Source organism: Podarcis muralis, chromosome Z, assembly GCF_964188315.1.
Source record: "Podarcis muralis chromosome Z, rPodMur119.hap1.1, whole genome shotgun sequence".
Lineage (NCBI taxonomy): Eukaryota > Metazoa > Chordata > Lepidosauria > Squamata > Lacertidae > Podarcis > Podarcis muralis.
In genome coordinates, this window is record NC_135673.1 from 41,795,851 (window position 1) to 41,816,636 (window position 20,786).

The following is a 20,786-nucleotide window of genomic DNA, read 5'->3' on the forward strand; positions in this document are numbered from 1 at the left end:
ATTAGTTCACGCTGCACACTTAATTCAGTTTTATGAATTTAGAAAACCTCAGCAGATTGCTAAAACACACACAGAGTTTTCCATTTGAAATGTTGGTACGAATAGTCATGCTGTTCCCCATAACACAATTGTAGAAGGATTCTTCCTGCCTTTAATTCCAATAGGGCAGGTGGGGGGAACGTGGACCTACAGATGTTGGTTGGACTGCAACTCCTATCATCCCTGATTGGTCATACTGGCTGGGGGGTGATCGGAGTTTGAGTCCAACAGCACCTGGCGGTCTGCAGGTCCACCCCCCACTCTACTGTAGGGACACTGTAACACCTGTAGATGTTATTTTAAAGAAACAATTGTTTTTAGTTTTGCCACATCTTTTGACTACACTGGTCCCAAGAGCAGCGCACAGAAATGCATACTAAAATACTAAAGCAGCAGTCTGTATAAAAACCCAAACAGTTCCATCACAGGAAAACACACACCAAAAGCAACAACCAAATAAATAATCCAGCAAGACCACAAGACAGACAGAATAATGGGAGTTGCACCAGTATCAAGCTGGCATATCTGTGTCGTGTGCACTAAAATGATGGCAGAAAATATCTTGCCACAGAGTATGGGATTCCAGAGTGCTCTTTGCTACCCTTCTTCAAGGGCAGCCTCACATAGGGCAAGTTAGAGTAGTCTAGAAATCATTTGAGTATTTGAGTATGCTCAGCCAATGGCAAGCGAGGGATGGGGCATTGACTCGGAGTTGCCCTTGTTGTTGTTTTCCTTCTTCTCACATCTTAAGTCCTTGTTTCCCAGTCGGTACCTAACCAGCACCAGTCCAACTAAGAAATGCTTCTCTTCCTCCTGAATGCGGCACTTAAAGCCACCTTCCTTTTAACAAATAGGAAACGAATGTCTTTTTGAACCTAAAAACTATTTCATGGGCTAATGCAAGCAATTCCATCCCCTTCCAACCTTTCAGGGTTTTCGGATGATGACTTGGCTGGAATTGTGGACGAGGGCGGCTACCAGCCAGATAAAAAGAAAGGTAAGTTCTCTTTTTGTTGCTTAGCTAAGAAAGGGGGCACCAACAAAAAGGGACACGAAGTACATTTTTATATTGGCAGTCCAATTGCAAAGTTAATGCCTGTAGAGCAGGGATGGGGAAATCTCCCATCCCAGACTAAAACTCCCATGATCCCCGACAACTGTGCTTGTGTCAAAAGCGAGCCAGAAGTAAATCATACCCCGCTAGTTGGACTTAACTCATGACATGGGTGGCGCTGTGGTCTAAACCACTGAGCCTAGGGCTTGCCGATCGGAAGGTCGGCGGTTCAAATCCCCCTGACAGGGTGAGCTCCCGTTGCTCAGTTCCTGCTCCTGCCAACCTAGCAGTTCAAAAGCATGTCAAAGTGCAAGTAGATAAATAGGTACCGCTCCGACGGGAAGGTAATCGGCGTTTCCATGCATGCTCTGGTTCGCCAGAAGCGGCTTAGTCATGCTGGCCACATGACCCGGAAGCTGTACACCGGCTCCCTCGGCCAACAAAGTGAGATGAGCGCTGCAACCTCAGAGTCGTCTGCGACTGGATTTAACTGTCAGCGGTCCTTTACCTCTGCCTTTTTATGCACCAACTTGGCAGAGTGTCAGGCCGAATGAGCGCAGAGCTTGCCCCCAAGAAGCAGTTGCTAACACTGAAGTTCTCCCTGTCCCCACAGCTGCTAAGTCCCCTTCTCCCCAGGGTTTTTTCCAAGGAATCTGAGACTGTCCTTTCATGTCTGCTTTTGCTTCTCCTGTTTCATGCCCCTTCTGGTTCTGGGAGACCAGGTAGGAGGAGAGCTTGTTGCAGCAGGAGGGGGAGACACCCATGACACTTCACCAGGCACACTCATCTCTCTCTCTTGGCCTCCTCCCCTGCTTCAGCTTCTGCCTCAGATTCTCTGCCACCGACTGTCCCATCTCATTGAGCCCTGTTACTTTTTCAGCATCTGACCCCACCTCTTCCCAGTCGTCTCTCTCTTCTTGTGACTGCCCATCATTGTCCCACCACCAATCTCCAGGCTCTGAGCCTTCTTCCCTTGGGGGTCCCCTAGCTGGTTCCTCCCACCATCCCTGTGCATCCAACCAGTCCATGATACATTGCTGGCTAGTGCTGGTGGGAATCATAGTCCAGCAACATATCCAGGACCACAGGTCCCTCATCTGGTATAGGAAGCTGAGACCACTGGGTCCACCTTGCTCAATGCTGTTTACACTCTGGCAATGGCTTTGCAGACTATGGACAGGAGCCTTTCATCTTGCTATGAGGACGGCAAGCATTGAATGAGGGGGCTTTGTATATGCATAGCTACACCCCTTCCCTGCTTAGAGATTAGGTATGCGACTGAAACAGTGGGCTGGAAATGACTTCTACAGCTTCCTTGATAGGTGGCCAGTCATTTGAATTTTCAGAAAAAACAGTGATGGGTTTCTTTGATTGCTCTTACCCATTTCCTGCTCTCCTAATTCAGATATATTTAGCATTTTAAAAGAAAAAGAAGTGAGTTAGCCACAGGCTGCAGCATTTGAAACCTCCACAGCAATTGGCTGTATGAACTCTGGCTTCAGTTGATTGAAGCCATTTCTCTCCAGCTGTAGACTCTGCTGCCAAAGGGGTTATGGAGAGTTTACAAGCATTCCAACGTTTCAGAGACACAGGCCATTCCAAAGCATGAGAGCAGATGCGGACATCTGGAACTAGTAGGAAGGGGATTCAGCAGAGAAGTGGGTTTGCGGCGTAATTGAAACGTTGGTCAGCAGTTGCATGTGTGAAAGTTATATAGTATGTCCTAGTGGCGTGAATGAGGATAGCATTTGGACAAAGGGGTAATGGGCTTGTGTGGATAGTCACTTGTGTTGCGTCTTTAACACAGTGGTGGCTGGTGCCCATTAGAGCTGGTAGGTTGGAAGGCAGGAAGCCCAAACAATAAAGGGAATGGAAGCCAACGAATTTGGCTAGTTTTGCCACCATCTACTTTGCAGAGTTCTGCAAGAGGAGGGGGAAGCTGACAGGCAGTGGTTGCAAGTAATAAGGCAGGCAGAAACACAGGAAGCTCCCTTATACTGAGTTCACACCAGTATTCCATAGCTCAGTACTGTCTGCTCTGACTGACAGTGGCTCTTAGGGGTTTCAGACAGGAGGCATTCCCAGTCCTACTTAGGGATTGAAACTGGGTCCTTTTACATGCAAGTACCCAGCCACTGAATTGCAGCTGCTCCAGTTGGTGTGGGCTGGCCAAGGGCAGACTGGAGTTGGTGGGGCAGCATCCTGCTTGCCGCAACAGACCAGCCTCCACTGATTAAACATATTTCCCCCCACAAGCTTCCATCTAATACTGATTTATCGCGTCGTCGCTTTCTATCCTGCAAACATTTGCAGATGACATTATTACTATGAGCTTACCCACTTCAAAAGGGGGGGGGGAGAACTCTTCATGGTTTTACTACTGGACCCCTTGGGGTTCCTTCAGTGCCCTAAATTGAAACCAGGGCTATGTGAGGAGCAATAGTAAACCCCTAGTTATGATTCTGTAGGAGCACAATCTGTTCCTGCATCCGTCAAATTGGTGAGTCAGTTTCCCCAAAGATTTGTTGCAGTCAGAGCTATTGTGTGCACTGTGTGTTAGTTTCTCCAACTTGATTACAAATGGGAAAAATATATAGCACAGATTCAAGTTACCAGTAAGGAGATTCTGACTAAACATCAGGAAGAGCTTTCTTGTGTTTAAGAGCTGTTTGGCGGTGGAACAGACTCGCATGAGAGGGGCTGGACTCTCCTTCCTTGGAGGGTTTTATGCAGAGGTTGGATGGCCATATGCAATGTATGGTCTAGTTGAGATTCCTGCATTGTAAGGGATTGGACCAGATGACCCCCAGGTTCCCTTCCTACTTTACAATTCTATGATTCTATGATTCCATTCCCTGCCTATCATTTTGCACCTTGCTCTGGCAAGTGGATCTTCTTGTTCTAGTGAGGAAGGAAGTAGATAACCCAAGCCTGATGTTTTTCCTTCCCTGGTTTAGAATACAAGCAGTGACTGTTTTGCATGGGGGTTCCATTCCTGGCCCCTCTGCATGCCAGCGGAGGGTGCATAAGCCCACCCTGTCATGTCATGCCCTGCTCCTGTTCTGCCCTCTTCCAGGTCCAAAAGGAGCCGAGTGTTGGCGATTGCATGTCAGTTGGATGCGCCTAAAATGCTTTCCCAGCCCTGTTTCTGCAGGAGCTAGTGCTCTGGGCATGCCTCCTGCTAGGAATGAGTCTAGAGCAATGACCCATGAAAGGTGACAGCCTCTTCTCAGGGCTCTCAGCTTATCTTCTCTAGGAACGATGGGTTCATACCCAATGCAGAGATGCAGCGGAATCACCTGACCCTAGCAGAGCCCCATGGGGGGCTCCTCAGGAGGTGGCTACCTTGGGATCACAGGAACCTTTAAGCATTCACTTTAACTCCTTGCCTAATAATAATAATTTATTTATACCCTGCCCATCTGGCTGAGTTTCCCCAGCCACTCTGGGCAGCTCCCAATCAAGTGTTAAAAACAATACAGCATTAAATATTAAAAGCTTGCCTAAACAGGGCCGCCTTCAGATGTCTTTTAAAAGTAGGCTGATGGCTTATTTCCTTGACATCTGCTGGGAGGGCGTTCCACAGGGCGGGTGCCACCACCGCGAAGGCCCTCTGCCTGGTTCCCTGTAACTTCACTTTTCACAGTGAGGGAACCACCAGAAGGCCCTCGGCACTGGATCTCTGTGTCCAGGCTGAAAAATGGGGGTGAAGACACTCCTTCAGGTATACTGGGCTGAGACCATTTAGAGGTCAACACCAACACTTTGAATTGTGCCCGGAAATGTACTGGGAGCCAATACAGATCTCTCAGGACTAGTGTTATGTGGTCCTGGCGGCCACTCCCAGTCACCAGTCTAGCTGCCGCATTCTGGATTAAATGAGACTTACCAACCCAAGGGAAGCACCTTTTGCAGTATTAAACTGCTGCTATCTGTTAAGGTCCATGTGGATTCCAGCAGTTTTTGGACACATCAGATGATCTTCCACCCCCAAGTCTCAGTATCCTACAAAGGAGTCATTTTTTTCAGACCACCCCATCATTTTTTCCAAAGTAGGGTGGAGCAGGGAGGGGTGGGAGAGAGAAAGAGAGGGAAGAAAAATGCTGCCTATGCTGCAGAGTGCAGAAATTTGCAGACAAAGCCTCCAGTCTCTGCAAACCCCACCCACCTCTTGACTGCGCACAGCGCTAAATTTATAATCAATCTCATTTATTGCTCAATGCAGTGCTACCGAAGCAGCAGCTGGTTAATTAATATGAGGGCTACCAGTGTGTGTCTCTGTGTATGCGCAAGGCTGCAGTTGCAGAGCAGTCGAGCCCTATTCACACAAGTTCCTTCGTCAACATTTTAGAAGATAATTAACGCTGCCCCAGGATTTCTACATTCTCCCCCACACTTCTCAGAATTGGCTTTGGGAGGAGGGGTGTGAGAGGGAGGACATGATCCCCCCCACCCCCAATTTGTCCTTGCTTTCAACTCCAAGATGTAGATCAGCCATCTCTTGACAGAATGATTTTCATGGAGGCAAACTCGGGGCAGGCATGACGTCAGGGCTGTAAAACGATGTGTGCATTAGAGGATGGCGGGGGGGGGGATCTCTGCACAACACCTGGTGGGGGTCTCAGCATTCTGTTTGTAGACCTTTCCTACTGTGCAGCTTTTCACATGTGTTTTTTTTCTGTGAATATTGTTGCAAAAAGCAGTCCTGGAAAGTAGAAACAATTTGTTGGAAATAGCCCCGACAGAGCTATGTTGGCAGCTAACCTGCACATTGATTGCAGCCAATGCGTAGTCCGTAGTGCTGCTTTGGAGGTAGGCATGCCACCTGGAAGGTTTTGTCCCATTTATTTGGCGGCGGGGGGGTCCCTCTGAACCAGAAGGTCAGATTTGAAGAGACTCTGTCCAGGGCAGGGGGAGTGTATAATACTTGGACCAACTGAAATGGCCCAACCCAATAGAAATAGGGTAACATTTTATCTGCACAGTTGAAACAGGCCAAGAAAAGCTGATTTCTGTGCTGCCTTTTGTTGCATAATAATTGTTTTGAATAATTTATTGGACAGTTTGGCATCATCAGCCTGGTTCTGCGAGTCACAGGAGGAATCCTCCACCCATAGCCACTAGAATCCTTACTCAGCCATCCTATGGGCTGCCATTGGCAATACGCTTTCGAGAGTATCATTTCATCAATGACCACTAGAAACATGTTGGCTTCTTTCTTAACAAAGGCTGGATTCTGCATCTCAGCCATTCCCCAACCTGGTGTTCTGCCCAATGTTTTGGACTCCAGTCCCCATCATCTTTGCCCATTTGTTTTGGTGGCTGGTGCTGATGGGAGTTGTAGTCCAAAGCACAGGGTTGGGGAAAGCTTTGCCACACTGTGTTACACTGGACGCTCAGGTTGCAAACTTAATCCATGCGGGATGCACGTTTGCAACCCGCAGCAGTCGCAAACTGCATTGTCGCGTTTGCGCACGCGTGGGTTGCGATTCGGCACTTCTGCGCATGCATGATTTAGCACTTCTGCGCATGCACAAGCGCCAAACCCTGGAAGTAACCCGTTCTGGTACTTCCGGGTTTCGGCAGTCCGTAACCCGAAAAAACACAACCTGAAGCGTCTGTAACCCGAGGTATGACTGTACTCTCTTTCAGCACACCTGAAGAACCATAATAGAAGCATAACCTTGAGTATAAAAGGCAACTTCACATGTTTAAAATTGACCTTATTCTTGGTTATGAATGAAGGCAGATACTTTTGCCCCAAGGAGCCATTGTCTCTAGCTGGAAGGGAAAACTTTTCCCCATGTCTGCACACTAACTGGACTGAATGGCACTGTACTACATCTCTTTCCATCCCCCCCCCCCCTCCTCTGACTCAACTAGGAAATGTACCTGCTCTGAAAAATTGCTCAATTCATTGTACAAAGTATGGTAATCATGTCTCTGCCTCTCTTAGCCTCAGCTTTCTGGCTCCTATCTGTAAAATGGGGATAATGATCCTGACATTTCTTCCAGAGTGGTTGTAAACATTAATGAGACAATACATGAAGTGCTTCAAACATTTACAATTGCCTTAAATAAATACCTATTGTTATTTCCAGGTGGAAGTTCAGGAAGTGGCGGCAGTGACAATGACGGTAAGCAGAATTCTAGAAATTGCAAATCCATCTCTGCTTCACACAGATCCCTTTCTGTGCCCTGTGTCTAAGCTGAACTGCAGGTGCCTGAGCTGACTACTTGCACCTCCCCGCTCCCCAAATAGCTTGACTCTAACATCCATGGCACACATGGAGGCACAGATGGAGAGGCCCCTGAACCACGCAATATAGTATTGCAAGTTTTGTGATTACCCCTTTGATATTACAAAAAGAACGTGGGGAGTAAAATGAGCCACATAATATATAAATGTGTTGGAAATAGTTGGGCAAGAGTTATCAAATTGTGATGTCGGGTAATATCAATTATTGCCCTTTTCATATTTCTTTTCAAGAGGGTCCCTATCATTGGGCTATACCCACTGTTTGAATTGACCCCTTGAAATCAGTGGGCATTCTCCATGGATTTCAGGGGACACAGGTGGCGTTGTGGGTTAAACCACAGAGCCTAGGACTTGTGATCAGAAGGTTGGCGGTTCGAATCCCCACGACGGGGTGAGCTCCTGTTTCTCGGCCCCTGCTCCTTCCAACCTAGCAGTTTGAAAGCACGTCAAAGTGCAAGTAGATAAATAGGCGGGAAGGTAAACGGCGTTTCCGTGAGCTGCTCTGGTTTGCCAGAAGCGGCTTAGTTATGCTGGCCTCATGACCCGGAAGCTGTACGCTGGCTCCCTCGGCCAATAAAGCGAGATGAGCGCCAAAACCCCAGAGTCAGCCACGACTGGACCTAATGGTCAGGGGTCCCTTTACCTTTACTCTTGAGTATAGCTGACATTAGATCTCACACATAGTTTTTAAGTAAAGTCAAATTTCAGCCTTGCCAAAGGCCCTTTGCAAACAGGCACTGTTACCTAAAACTCAGGGGAGGGGAACCTTTTCGTCCCCTTAGACAAGATCCTTATCAGGATCTGATAAGGGTGGGGGAGGCTTTAAGATCAGAGCAAGGACTTAAAAGGGGAGAGGCATTCCTCTCCCCCCCCTTAAAGATTGGCACTTGTGTGTTTCTGCACAAGCTGCTTCAAACAGTGCACAAGAAGTGTGTGAGCTGCTTCAAATAGCACTTTTGAGAAGCACTTGAAAGTAGCTGCCAAGGTCCCATTTTCAGCTGAAATGGGACCTTAAAGCACTTCTCAAAAGCACTTTTGTATCATCTCTTCCTTCATTTAAAGGACAAGGGGGCAGATGCTTCAAACAGCACTTCTGAGAAGCTATTTAAAACAGCCCATGTGAGCTTGCTTCAGCTGAAACCGGACTGCAGGCTGTTTTAAAGTGCTTCTTAAAAGCATACTTTTGGTGTTGCTGCTCTTGCTCAGCTGATCTGCAGAGATTAAAGGGTGCTGATCAATGGTTCCTCTTCATCCTGGAGAAGAGTGACTAGTGGGGTGCCACAGGGTTCTGTCTTGGGCCCGGTCTTATTCAACATCTTTATCAACGACTTGGATGATGGACTCAAGGGCATCCTGATCAAATTTGCAGATGACACCAAACTGGGAGGGGTGGCTAACACCCCAGAGGACAGGATCACACTTCAAAGCGACCTTGACAGATTAGAGAACTGGGCCAAAACAAACAAGATGAACTTTAACAGGGAGAAATGTAAAGTATTGCACTTGGGCAAAAAAAATGAGAGGCACAAATACAAGATGGGGGACACCTGGCTTGAGAGCAGTACATGTGAAAAGGATCTAGGAGTCTTGGTTGACCACAAACTTGACATGAGCCAACAGTGTGATGCGGCAGCTAAAAAAGCCAATGCAATTCTGGGCTGCATCAATAGGAGTATAGCATCTAGATCAAGGGAAGTAATAGTGCCACTGTATTCTGGTCAGACCTCACCTGGAGTACTGTGTCCAGTTCTGGGCACCACAGTTCAAGAAGGACACTGACAAACTGGAACGTGTCCAGAGGAGGGCAACCAAAATGGTCAAAGGCCTGGAAACGATGCCTTATGAGGAACGGCTAAGGGAGCTGGGCATGTTTAGCCTGGAGAAGAGGAGGTTAAGGGGTGATATGATAGCCATGTTCAAATATATAAAAGGAAGTCACATAGAGGAGGGAGAAAGGTTGTTTTCTGCTGCTCCAGAGAAGCGGACACGGAGCAATGGATCCAAACTACAAGAAAGAAGATTCCACCTAAACATTAGGAAGAACTTCCTGACAGTAAGAGCTGTTCGACAGTGGAATTTGCTGCCAAGGAGTGTGGTGGAGTCTCCTTCTTTGGAGGTCTTTAAGCAGAGGCTTGACAACCATATGTCAGGAGTGCTCTGATGGTGTTTCCTGCTTGGCAGGGGGTTGGACTCGATGGCCCTTGTGGTCTCTTCCAACTCTATGATTCTATGATTCTAAATCCTGCTGCTTTGGCTGTGCGATCCTGTTCTCTGATAGGAATAGAGGACCCAGCCGATCCAGGATTTAACACCAGTGACACAGCTGGTGGCTGGGTGTGGTTTGGAGAAAATGATTTTGTGGTCCAAATTGGACCACCTGATGGGCCAAAAGAAGCCTGCAAGCTAGAGGTTGCCTATCCCTGCTCAAGGCGGAAGCTCAATCCACCTAAAGGTAGGAGCTCCTCAATGCTGAATCAAGTACAGAAGTTCCCATCTCTTTTTGGTAGATGTTTGTTCTTGCTAAATTCATTGTACTTCTTCTTTAGTGCAAACCCTAGTTTACTGTTGCATCTGAACTGGCAAACTATGATTTACACTCCATACCTGAACTGCAGATGAGTTTGAGGTTCATTTGTAAATCCTTGTTTGGAGGACAAGCTGCTATGTCTGATTAGGCAAGTTGCCACTTTTGATTGCTCCTCAAACCAGGATTACAAACCAGCTTCAAAATTTTAGTGCAAGATCCTTCTATGGTATTCAGGTACAAACAATAACTTCCTAATTCAGACATCAACTGTGGTTTTCTGTAAAGACGAAGTAACTCGTTGAATCAGAGGGGAAAACATAAATGAAAAAGGTTCATTCACACAATGCCAAACTGTAATACAGAATTGGATGTGAAGCAGACCTCTGTGATATACCTAGCAAACAAATCAACACAGTAATAGGTTGACAATTACAAGTACATTAACAAGCATGACTGCATGAAGGACCTGTATTAAATGTATATTAAACAGGCTCGGCCCAGTATACCTGAAGGAGTGTCTCCACCCCCATTGTTCAACCCGGGCACTGAGTTCCAGTGCTGAGGGTCTTCTGGTGGTTCCCTTACAGCGAGAAGTGAAGCTATAGGGAACCAGGCAGAGGGCCTTTCCGGTGGTGGTGCCCGCCCTGTGGAATGCCCTCCTATCAAATGACAAGGAAATTAAAAACTATCTGACTTTTAGAAGACATCTGAAGGCAGCCCTGTTTAGAGGAGTTTTTAATGACTGATGTTTTAATGTACTTTTAATATTTTGTTGGAAGCTGCCCGCCCAGAGTGGCTGGGGAAACCCAGCCAGATGGGCGGGGTATAAATAATGAACTGGTGGTTGTTGTTGTATGTTTTATTTGACACATTTCTGCACTGGTATGTTTTCTGCTGGCCTTTTGCAGGTGCCTTAGTAGTAGAGACGGGAACGATTGCTGGCATTGTCAGTGGCCTTGCCATGGCCCTGATTGGTGCTGTGAGCAGCTACATCTCCTACCAGCAAAAGAAGTTCTGCTTCAGCATACAACGTAAGTGACTCTTCCTGCCCTTGCAAGGCCTGTCTGCAAGTTGGAGTGAAGCCCCAAATGGGTGTTAAGGATTTGTGAAGGGGTCGAGAACCAGCCTTCCCATCCACTGTAGGGTCTTGAACCTTGTTCACAAAAAGTGCCCAGCAGAGGAACATCATTGCATTGCCAATATATGCCAATATAGGAAGTGGGGTGTGTTCAAAAATTGGCTCTCTCCTGAACTTCTGTCCTGGCAGTGAGGAAGGCTTGCACAACTTCCAACCTGCCAGGTCCGATTCAGCCTATTGGGGTGCTTAAGGACATTAAGAACAGAAAAGGCTAACCAGGCATAATATATAGCTTGCAATTATTATTATTATTATTATTATTATTATTATTATTATTATTATTAAATTAATTTTTCTTTTCATTTCTATACCACTTTATATTTTTAAGAAAAATCTCAAGGCGGTTTACAGCATATTAAAACATCAATAAAACAACCCAGAATCAAACATTTTGGAAGAATGTCAGATATTATACATTCAAAGCAACATAATTAACAGAAAACGAAAATAGTATCTTAAAGATTTCAAAATAAAACATTGCAAAGGAGGTCATCTACAGAATACATATTTGATGCAAACAAAGTTAACAACAACAAAAATCTTAAATATTTCAGAAAAACGAAAACCATTGCTAAATGAAATCAAATATAAAATGCACGTTTAAAACAGCATAATTAACAAGAGAATGAAATATTGTCGTAAGTATGACACGGCTGTTTGGCAGGCACGAAAAGATGGGGCAAAAGAATCCAATAGTTAGGGTTTGCTGTCAGGCACAGCAATGTCCCTCGGGTTTCACCCGGTGCCTCTTTAGTAGAGCTGGTGAGTCTGGGCCCTGCCCCCTAGGCCAGGTGGAAAGGGCGTTGCAGGGAGCAGCCTTCAGCACTCACAGCCATGGTGGGGCCCATGGAAGGTTGACTTAGGCCTGGCCATAATTTCATGCATATCCCAAAGAGCTGCTGCCGAAAAACATAGGAAGAGCCCCACTGGATTAGGGCAGTGTCCCAGCAAAGTCCAGCGTCCTGTACTCACAGTTACCAACCAGATGCTCCAATGGGAAGCCCCCAAAGCATGACGTAAGAGTGTGTGTGTTTGTGCGCGCATGTGCTCCCCAGTAACTGGCATGCAGAGGCTACTGCCTCTGACAGTGTGCATTGTGTGGGGTAATACTAATCTAGGGTTTCCAAGGGCTTTTATTAATAATAGTGAGAATCTCTCATTTTAAAATCAAATTCCTAGTGCATCTCCCTCTGCTAGCTGCAGGGATAGGAACCACACTCAGCCTCCTGCAATGAAATTGCTATTTTCACAGGAGTCTCTAAAACAAACAGGTGTGTGCCTGAGTAAATTAAGCCAGCAGGAAAGTCAAGAGGAATGTGATAAAATGAACCCCTCCTTTACTTGTGTTGTTTCTTTGCCCCATCAGTGATATTTTTGAAGAACAAAAAACTCTTTGCTCGCGCTCTCTCTCACACACACACATGCTCTCTCTTTCTCTCTCTGGAAAAAAGCTTCAATAAAGGCAGCACTGAGAGAAGGCAAAACCCTAGAAAGACTGCAGGAAATTAAAGTTAATTATAAAGGAGGCTTAATTTAAGCCATCAGACATGGCGTGCTGGGATAATGTCATGCCTTAGATGCATTGCAATGCACAGCGGAGGTTGGCGCGTCAGCCACTGAAGTGACTTTTTATTGACGAACATAAAACTGCATTTGGTGCTATCCTAGACACATGGCAAGAGGGAGAGGTCTGTACAGGAGCCATAGGGCTGCAGCACAAGGAGACACTCCCAGGCAGATTCATACGTGATGCTGAGCTGCCCTTTTGCACTTCTGAATGACCAATGCAAACATCCATTTACATAAACATGGCAGGAGGAGACAATTTGCATGAGTGCAGTAGCTCAGAGGCAAAACTAGGCATCTCCCTAAAGAAGCACACTTAATGGGGAACTCATCACACCAACAACCTCCCATGAACATATACTTACACTGAGTCACTGGTCTATCTAGCTCAGCATTGTTCACACTGACAGGCAGCAAGACTTCAACCAGGGGACATTCTCAGCCCTGGAGGTCCCTTGAGATGCCAGGGCTTGAACCTGAGACCTTTTCGTGCAAAGCAGATGCTCTACCACTCAGCTAAAGCCATTCCCCTTTAGCTGAGTGGTAGGGTTGTGGTGTTCATGGTCAGTTTGTCCAACAACACCCTTTGTGCTACCCAATTAAAGTCACTTGAATGCCGCTTTCTGCTTGCCCTTGGTTGTAGAAGGCCTCTTCTTCCCTTTGTCTTTGTCTTTGTACAGAAACAAAGGAACTTTGTACAGAGTGGGGAGAGCTCATTTATTTCAGACCAAACTGTTGAACATGCGTTGAAATTGCATCCTCTTTTTTGGCCCAGTGAATAAAGATTGAACTAGGGGTGTGGCCAGCCGGAACTCTTCTGCCCATGTTCAATGTACACATGGATATGAAAAGCAGGAACGGCACTAGAGCAAAAGATATTCAGGCTCATTTGCAGCTTGCTTAGGTTGGCCCACCAATAACAGGATGGGGCCCCTACACCTTTTAAATAGGTGTGTCAAAGGGGGAATTTTGGGCAGGTGTAGCTTGCATGAACTTCAGAAGAATTTGTTAATACAGATGAATTATCCAAAAAATGGAATGGCCATAGCTTAGTAGCAAAACTCTTCTTTACATGCAGAAGGTCCCAGGTTCAGTCTCCATGGAGGGCTGTGAATGTCCCCTGTCTTAAACCCTAGAGAGCCACTGCCAGTCAGTGCAGGCAACACTGAGCTAGGTGGACTTGGAATTGGGCAGCTTCCTATGCTTCAATAAATGCCTTCAGTGTGGCAGCTGTAAATACCAACAAAAAACCAAAAACAAATAAAGGAACACCATCATAGTTCTCTGAACGATTTGAACAATGCTTGTGCTGAACACCATCAGTATATCAAGTGGATAAAGCGGGAAACAGATAATATGCGTTACATAACCTATATTGAGAGTAACCATCAAGGCGACATCTGGAATCCCTTTTTAAAAAGGGACTATTAAGAACAGATTGATAAAATGAATAATTGCCACACTTTGGCCCAAAATCTATATGAGATGCTTAAAAGTGTGATAGTTCTTGATTGAAGTAGCCAGGTGTGCACAAATTTGTAAAGCTGATCCCCTACACTTGAAATACAACCCAGGAGCCACAAGCTGGCTATACAGGCAAGTTTATCATGCAAGGCTAGTGCAACAGCTCAGGCAGACTGAAAAATTCCTAGACCGTTATGTAAGAGAAACATTAAAACTGGCTAAGTTCAAACTTCCCAAAGCAGCTTTAAAAACCCTGTGATGTCATTTTAAAACAGGCATAGGCAAACTCGGCCCTCCAGATGTTTTGGGACTACAGTTCCCATAATCCCTGACCACTGGTCCTGTTAGCTAGGGATGATGGGAGTTGTAGTCCCAAAAAACATCTGGAGGGCCGAGTTTGCCTATGCCTGCTTTAAAACATTTTTTAAAAAACACACAAATATTAGTGTAAACAGCTAAGCTTAGCAATAAAAGTACAAAACCTTTCCCTTACTGTAGTCGCCAGCTGAAAATCCTACATATCAAAAGGTGTCTTTAAGAGTTTTAGTTTGCACTTGGGACTCGACTACTAAAGTGAGTGGGGCTTCTTTTTCTGTGCTGCCTGCAGAACCTGCTAAGGACAATCGCCTGGTAAAAACAACAATTGCTGTTTTTTATGTCTCCAAAGGGAGAGCAGGCATATGCAAGCAGTGTAGAAAGAAAGAAAGAAAGAAAGAAAGAAAGAAAGAAAGAAAGAAAGAAAGAACAGTTGGCCATGCTGGCTGTGACTGATGGAAGTACAAGCAAAATCTAGGTGGTCACAGGTTATTTACCCCTGCTCAAGGAGCAAACATTTGCGTTTTTCACAGCTTGTAATACACATTTAGTCACTTTATTGGGCAGGCTTGATTATTTTGAGTACACCTGGAGATTTTAGTCAATAACTTGAAATATATGTGGATTAATCTGGGCCAAAGTGCATTAAATACACAAGCAACCATTGCATGTGTCTGCTGGGTCTGCTTTTCAATATATGTGGCATTCTGCAGGTGCCAGTTTATACCATTGCTGCTGCTGCAAGCTTCCAGCTGGGTCAGGTGCCCACAGCCCTGTGTTGGTGCACATACACACAAACACACACACACGTATGTAAGAGTCATCCTCTCATTGCCATAATTGCTGTGCTTGAATGGAGTGCTCATTGTAACCCATTGCTATGACACTCCTCCTTCTCAAGGCATGAACCCTTTATTCCTAAACACCATTGCAAATGATGGTCTTTCGGTGCCAATGTTTTTCATCTGTTGTTGCTTTCAGAGGGTCTTAATGCAGAGTACGTGAAAGGAGAAAACATGGAAGCGGTGGTGACTGAAGAACCACAAGGTAAGATACTGTTTTCAGGCTCAAATGAGGCAAACAATTTTGTTGAAGACTAATTCACACTGACTTAACTTTCGCTCTTTCCTTCCCAGTTAAATATTCTGTCCTTGAGCCACAGACCGCAGAGCCACCTCCGCCGCAAGAAAACGCAAAAGTCTGAATCCCAGACTTGGTCTGGAGAAGAATCAATGGCAACACACACACACGCTTCTCACATGCTTGTAATTTAGCTTTTTACAAACATTTGATTTGGATCCAAAGCTATTTAAATGTGCGTTCTTCTGATTAAGACAGGCTTCTTATTGTGGTAGCTGGTATTCTGGTTTTTTTCTTTTCTTCGTGAAGAGTTGTAGGTTTACATTCACATGGTCATGTAGGAGTTTTGTCAGGTTGAATTCAAGAACAAAAGGGTGCTTCAAATTGGTGTTTCACATTAGAGTTAGGGATTTTCATGAAGGTTTTGGGGGGGGGGGAGAAGCAGCTGAGTTAGTGACTACAGGTGTGAGAACAAATGAAGTGCCTGTAAATTAACAGTCCAAAGCAAACCATTTAAAAAAACCTTTATGAAATGACTTTCAGCCAAATTCCGGCTGTCAGCCATAAGCATGTAGCTTCCACTGATAACAGTGGAAGTTACATGAATGTTGGAGGGTGGAGTTTAGTCCTTTAAGTAGCTACACCTCAAGATATACAAGTGCCTGTGGGGTAGGTCTTCATTTGACAGAGGACAGCAGGTGAATATTACCCCATACAACTGGGCTTCTCTACAGATATAAACATCCTGAATTTTTTTGCTACCAGAACCCTATGCAGCTAGTTGTTGTGGATGCAATGTTTCCTATTTAAAAATCCAGGGACATTTCAGGAGGTCAGAATTTGAACCTATACCCAAGCCCTTCCGCCGGCAAAGAAAAGCAAGATTTCCCTTCCCTGTTCAGTCCCATAGACTTGGACCGACAACATGGGTTTTTTGCTCTATTTTACTCCAGATTTAGAACATGCTTGCATTTCCAGGATTGCGAGTCTGCTTGCTGCACTGGGCAATAACGGAGGTTGCAGTCACACAATCTATTGTGCAGTGACAGAGGATGTTGCAGTGCAACTGTTAGCTTGCTCCTCTTCGTTTTGTCAGGCTCTTATTCCTGGGTTGGCTAAAATCCAGGAACAGAACTTAAGAGCTTTCAGCTAGGAAATTAAACCACAAAATGTGATGCAACCATGGATCAAGAGCTCAGTTAGTTTCCTAGTGATCTTGTAGGCCACTGGGTTGTAACCAAGGCTATTCCTATGCAAAGCAGACCCACTGACGTTAATGGAGATTATTAAGTTAGGTCCATTAACTTAAATAGGTCTACTTGGAGTAGAACCAAGGCTGGATGCAACCTACTGACTCCAACCTCTGCCTTGATGCAGGAAGTCTAGAGTGAGAGCACCCACAACAGTTGGCTGTTCATCCTCTGCTTGAAAACCTCCAACTTAGTTGCACTTTGGGTTCTGACCTTCTAATTGAGATCTCTAACGAGATACCAAGGATGACCTGAGAGCCCTTTGGTGCAAAGCATGCACTCTTAACTACTGAGCTCTGAAGTAATCTAGATAAAATATCTGGCCCATGTTGGTGATTTTTAACAGTCCCACTTTTCACCATTGTAACAAGGTGAATACTTCCGTATGATTATGAATTATCAGTGATGTTAGCGAGTCATTAAAAAGGGAGTACTGTTTCTTTTTTAAAAAATGCACACATCTGTATCATAAGGTGGTGAAAAAGAACTCTTGTGGATAAAAGATCCATTTAGCTTTTGACTGTTTACAAGCTTAATTTTTACTGATATATTTTTAAAAGGAATCTGGAAACATTAGCACCCTGCTCTAGCAAGGGAGATCTGCAGGTGGAAGTAGCGGGGGATGCTGCTTTGCATCTGGACTCTACTGACATGGCTGGATAAATCTCTTAATGGAAATGGAACCACCAGTTGTTATGACCCATGATTAAAGCTGGATTGGGTCTTAGGGGTATAGCTAGGATGAAATTTTGCCCTGAGATCCTCACCTCACACATGTCCTCTTTGAGGCAGGTGCCACTGATTTCAGTGGAACATGCCTCCATGAAATGGTGCTTAAAACTGTAGCTTAGACGTTTGATGACAAATGTGCAAATTCCTTCTGCTCTGTTTTTGTTTCACCACTTGCATTTCAAGAGCCCTACAGTAGCTTTAAAGAAATTCACACCTTTTGAATGTATTTAGCTTCTATGACAATGCTACGATAAGCTCTTTTACTCCTAAATTCTCATCTTAACTGTTGGCTTCAATGGGAGTAAAGCAGGGCAATACATCTAAGAAGGAATGCAGCTTACTTGCTTATTGAAGGGTGCTTCATACACTGGTCACCAGAACGGAAGCCACAGAAAGTTGTTTCTGCCTGGAAGCCTGCTGTGCCATGGACGGTCTTCACTCAAGTAGGTGAAACCACGTGAAAAGGAGCGTTCAGTCTGGTGGAGTACTGTCATGGAAACAGTTTGGGGGGCTTCTACGTTTTGAAGTTACCCTTAAGTACTGTAGAGTAGGTTTTTTAGGAAGGCTGTGGTTTGCAATTTTTGCAGAGCACAAATTAGTCAGATACTAACAATACCACACAGCTGAATTGACATAATGGTAATTTCCAACTACTATAGCATATCTCTTTTTTAATTTTTTTTAGTCAAGTACATAAAAGATTAGAGTAGGATGAAGTAGTGCATCTTTAGATAAATAGCGGGGAAATAATAAGTGTAACTATGATGCTAGTACTTGCACTAGGAGTCATTTTCTCAGATAAATGAATATAATTCCTTATTTCTTCTTGCCAATGATGGGAAATGTTTCTGTAGATGTAAATTGTCGATTTTGTTGTATTTCTATTACTGCACTGTCCAGCCACTGATCTGAATTTTGAAAAACAGTGCATCTGAGTGTTGAAAATAACCCACTAACCACTTAGTCATTTGAAATGTGTATGTATTGCAGATTTCTTTTGTGTGTGTGTAAAAAACAAAAACTCACAATACTTCCAATAAGTAAGATATCGGGCTTTCAGGATAAGACAGTAGGTTAACCTTTAAGCTACTTCCTTCCCCAAAGCCTTTTTATATGAATTTGGTAAATGGTTATGCCTTAATGTAAATTTTAGGTAGAATATAAAAATCAAAACTATAGAAATGCACAGCAAACAGGAGACACCTGTTTAAAATGTTATAGCACTATAATTCAGCATTAGGCATACAGGGCAATTATCACTATTACTATTGCCTGTAGAACCACTTTAAAATGTAGTTGAACGTATCCCCAAAGAAATCTGCTTTGTCGGATAATGGGGACTGACTGCATTCTCCACTCAAAAGTACACAAGCAGCTCTGTTCTCTGGTTCTTTGTGCTAGATCAGCAACTGAAGTCCCCTTTGCTAAGCCTGGCCCCAAGAGCTACCTGCCCACTCCCCACCCTCAGTCACTCAGCCAGGGATGAAAGTGGCAGCTACAGTTATGAGACCTGTCAGGTGGCCACTAATCTCCTTCTACAGCAGCGTTTCAGAAAAGCTAACTGCTGATCAGAGTTCTGCTTACACTATTACTATTAATAGAACGTGAAACAACCATTGATCTAGTTAGCTCAGCCCAGTCTGCTCTGACTGGCAGTGGGTCTCCAAAACCTTAGGAGGCTGAGACAAACAGAGAGGGAAGGAGTGCTTTTCCAGGCCTAATATCTGAAATCCTTTTAAATAGATGCCAGGGATTGAACCCAAGACCTTCTGCATGCAAAGCATGTGCTCTACCATTGAACTATGACCTCTCCCCATGGGGACCTTCTTTCCATTGTCTGTACACAACCAACAATATGTTTGGCTTTTCCTGGCTGATTTCTCTGTAGCAGTGCCAACTTTGTAGTACTACACCTCCAGAAGGGATCCATTTCTGTTTTTCTGCTCTTGTGTTTTTATGTTCATAATTAAAACTATCTGTGCACTGAAAAGCCACATAAATAAGCTCAGCCAGATGTTCCAGAATAGGTCAAGTGACATGCATTAAAGTCTTCCATCAGGCCAAAGATATATATATAAAAGACCCCTTCCTGTGCCCTGAATTTATACACAACACACATTCTTGCAAGTAAAGAGAAGATGCCTAATTAGAGAATGGGAAAGTGGTTTCCTGTATTTTTCAAAATTATGAGAATATTGGCAGGGATCTAGCCACATTAACTCACTTAAGTGTTGGCTTGGCTCTTTTCTTTCTTAACTTGTGTCTTTCTTGGCAAAGTGTTTTAAGGCCACAGCGTCAGCTGTCACTGTCTCATGCAACTAACAGCAAATGGCCCTGTTTACTATACATTATCATTGTCAATAGATTGTTTGCTGTTGTGTGAATTGAGGTTCATCCGAGAGAAAAGTGCATAACTTTACAAACATAGAAGGAAACTAAAGCAAATAGATGAACTTGGCAAAAGGGAGGGGAGGGGGAAGAGAACCCAGACAGCAGATTAAGAGAGTAGATTGTGTCCAAAAGATGCCAAGCGTTTATTTAAGCAATACATACAATTCTTTAGCTAATACAGAAATGATCTGTCCCAGATGAAAATTGTGCATTATGCTGTCAAAAGGCGGACTCATTTTGCTAAAGTGCATATAAGAATTACAGGGGAGGGAAATCCGAACTTGATTGCTGAACTACAAACTGGAAAACAATAAAAAAATTAAAGACTTGTACAACAACAATGTGCCTGTGTGTGTGCTCTGTGGGCGTGCATTTGCAGCGCAAGGCCAGCAAGCTCTTTTCCAAAATGAAAAAGGAGAGGGAAATTGCAGGCAACTTGAATCTTTTTAAACAATAGCTGGGGAATTGTAAAGCATATACCTGTCTCTGCAACCATCAAGTCAGATTTCCAATGCAGCAATGCCTACTTTCAAATGAGACACACAAATGATTTTTTTCTACCTTTTACATTGAGTGAAAAGGATTGTTTCCTTTTTGGTTGGTTTTAAAAATTAAAGCTCTGGTTGCTACCCTGCCTACTCTGGAGGAGACCAAAGGCAGGCTTAACATGAAATAATCTGGCAGTCAGTATCTAAAAGCAACATTGCAAAGCCATGACATGCACTATGTGGGACTTCATGACATTTTTCTTTGAGCAGCAGAAGTCCTTGACACATCACAAGTTTCTTTTGAAACTTCCCACATGGCAAAGTGGGGCTGCTCTTCGAGGAAACAAAAAGTCTAGAAGGAACTAGTTGCGGTTTTCTACACTTAATCCCAAATATTTAAAGCCTGCTTTATTTTCTAAACTAGAAAAATATAACCAACAATGTATGCCCCCACACTCAGTGTATCTAGCAATTAATGCTATG

At 44.4% G+C, this 20,786-nt stretch overlaps 1 protein-coding gene across 2 annotated transcripts in view; it reads left to right on the top strand.

Annotated features, from left to right (window-relative positions):
• The window catches only part of CD99L2 (CD99 molecule like 2), a 70,090-nt gene extending 49,934 nt beyond the window's left edge, over positions 1-20,156 (top strand). For both annotated transcript variants that reach the window (XM_028714426.2, XM_028714427.2), the window contains 5 exons: positions 971-1,036; positions 7,195-7,230; positions 10,788-10,910; positions 15,344-15,409; positions 15,499-20,156. In XM_028714426.2, coding sequence (XP_028570259.1) covers positions 971-1,036; positions 7,195-7,230; positions 10,788-10,910; positions 15,344-15,409; positions 15,499-15,566 — 359 coding nt within the window. In that variant the 3' untranslated portion in view covers positions 15,567-20,156. The remainder of the gene's footprint in view (positions 1-970; positions 1,037-7,194; positions 7,231-10,787; positions 10,911-15,343; positions 15,410-15,498) is intronic.
• The last annotated feature ends 630 nt before the right edge of the window (positions 20,157-20,786 follow it).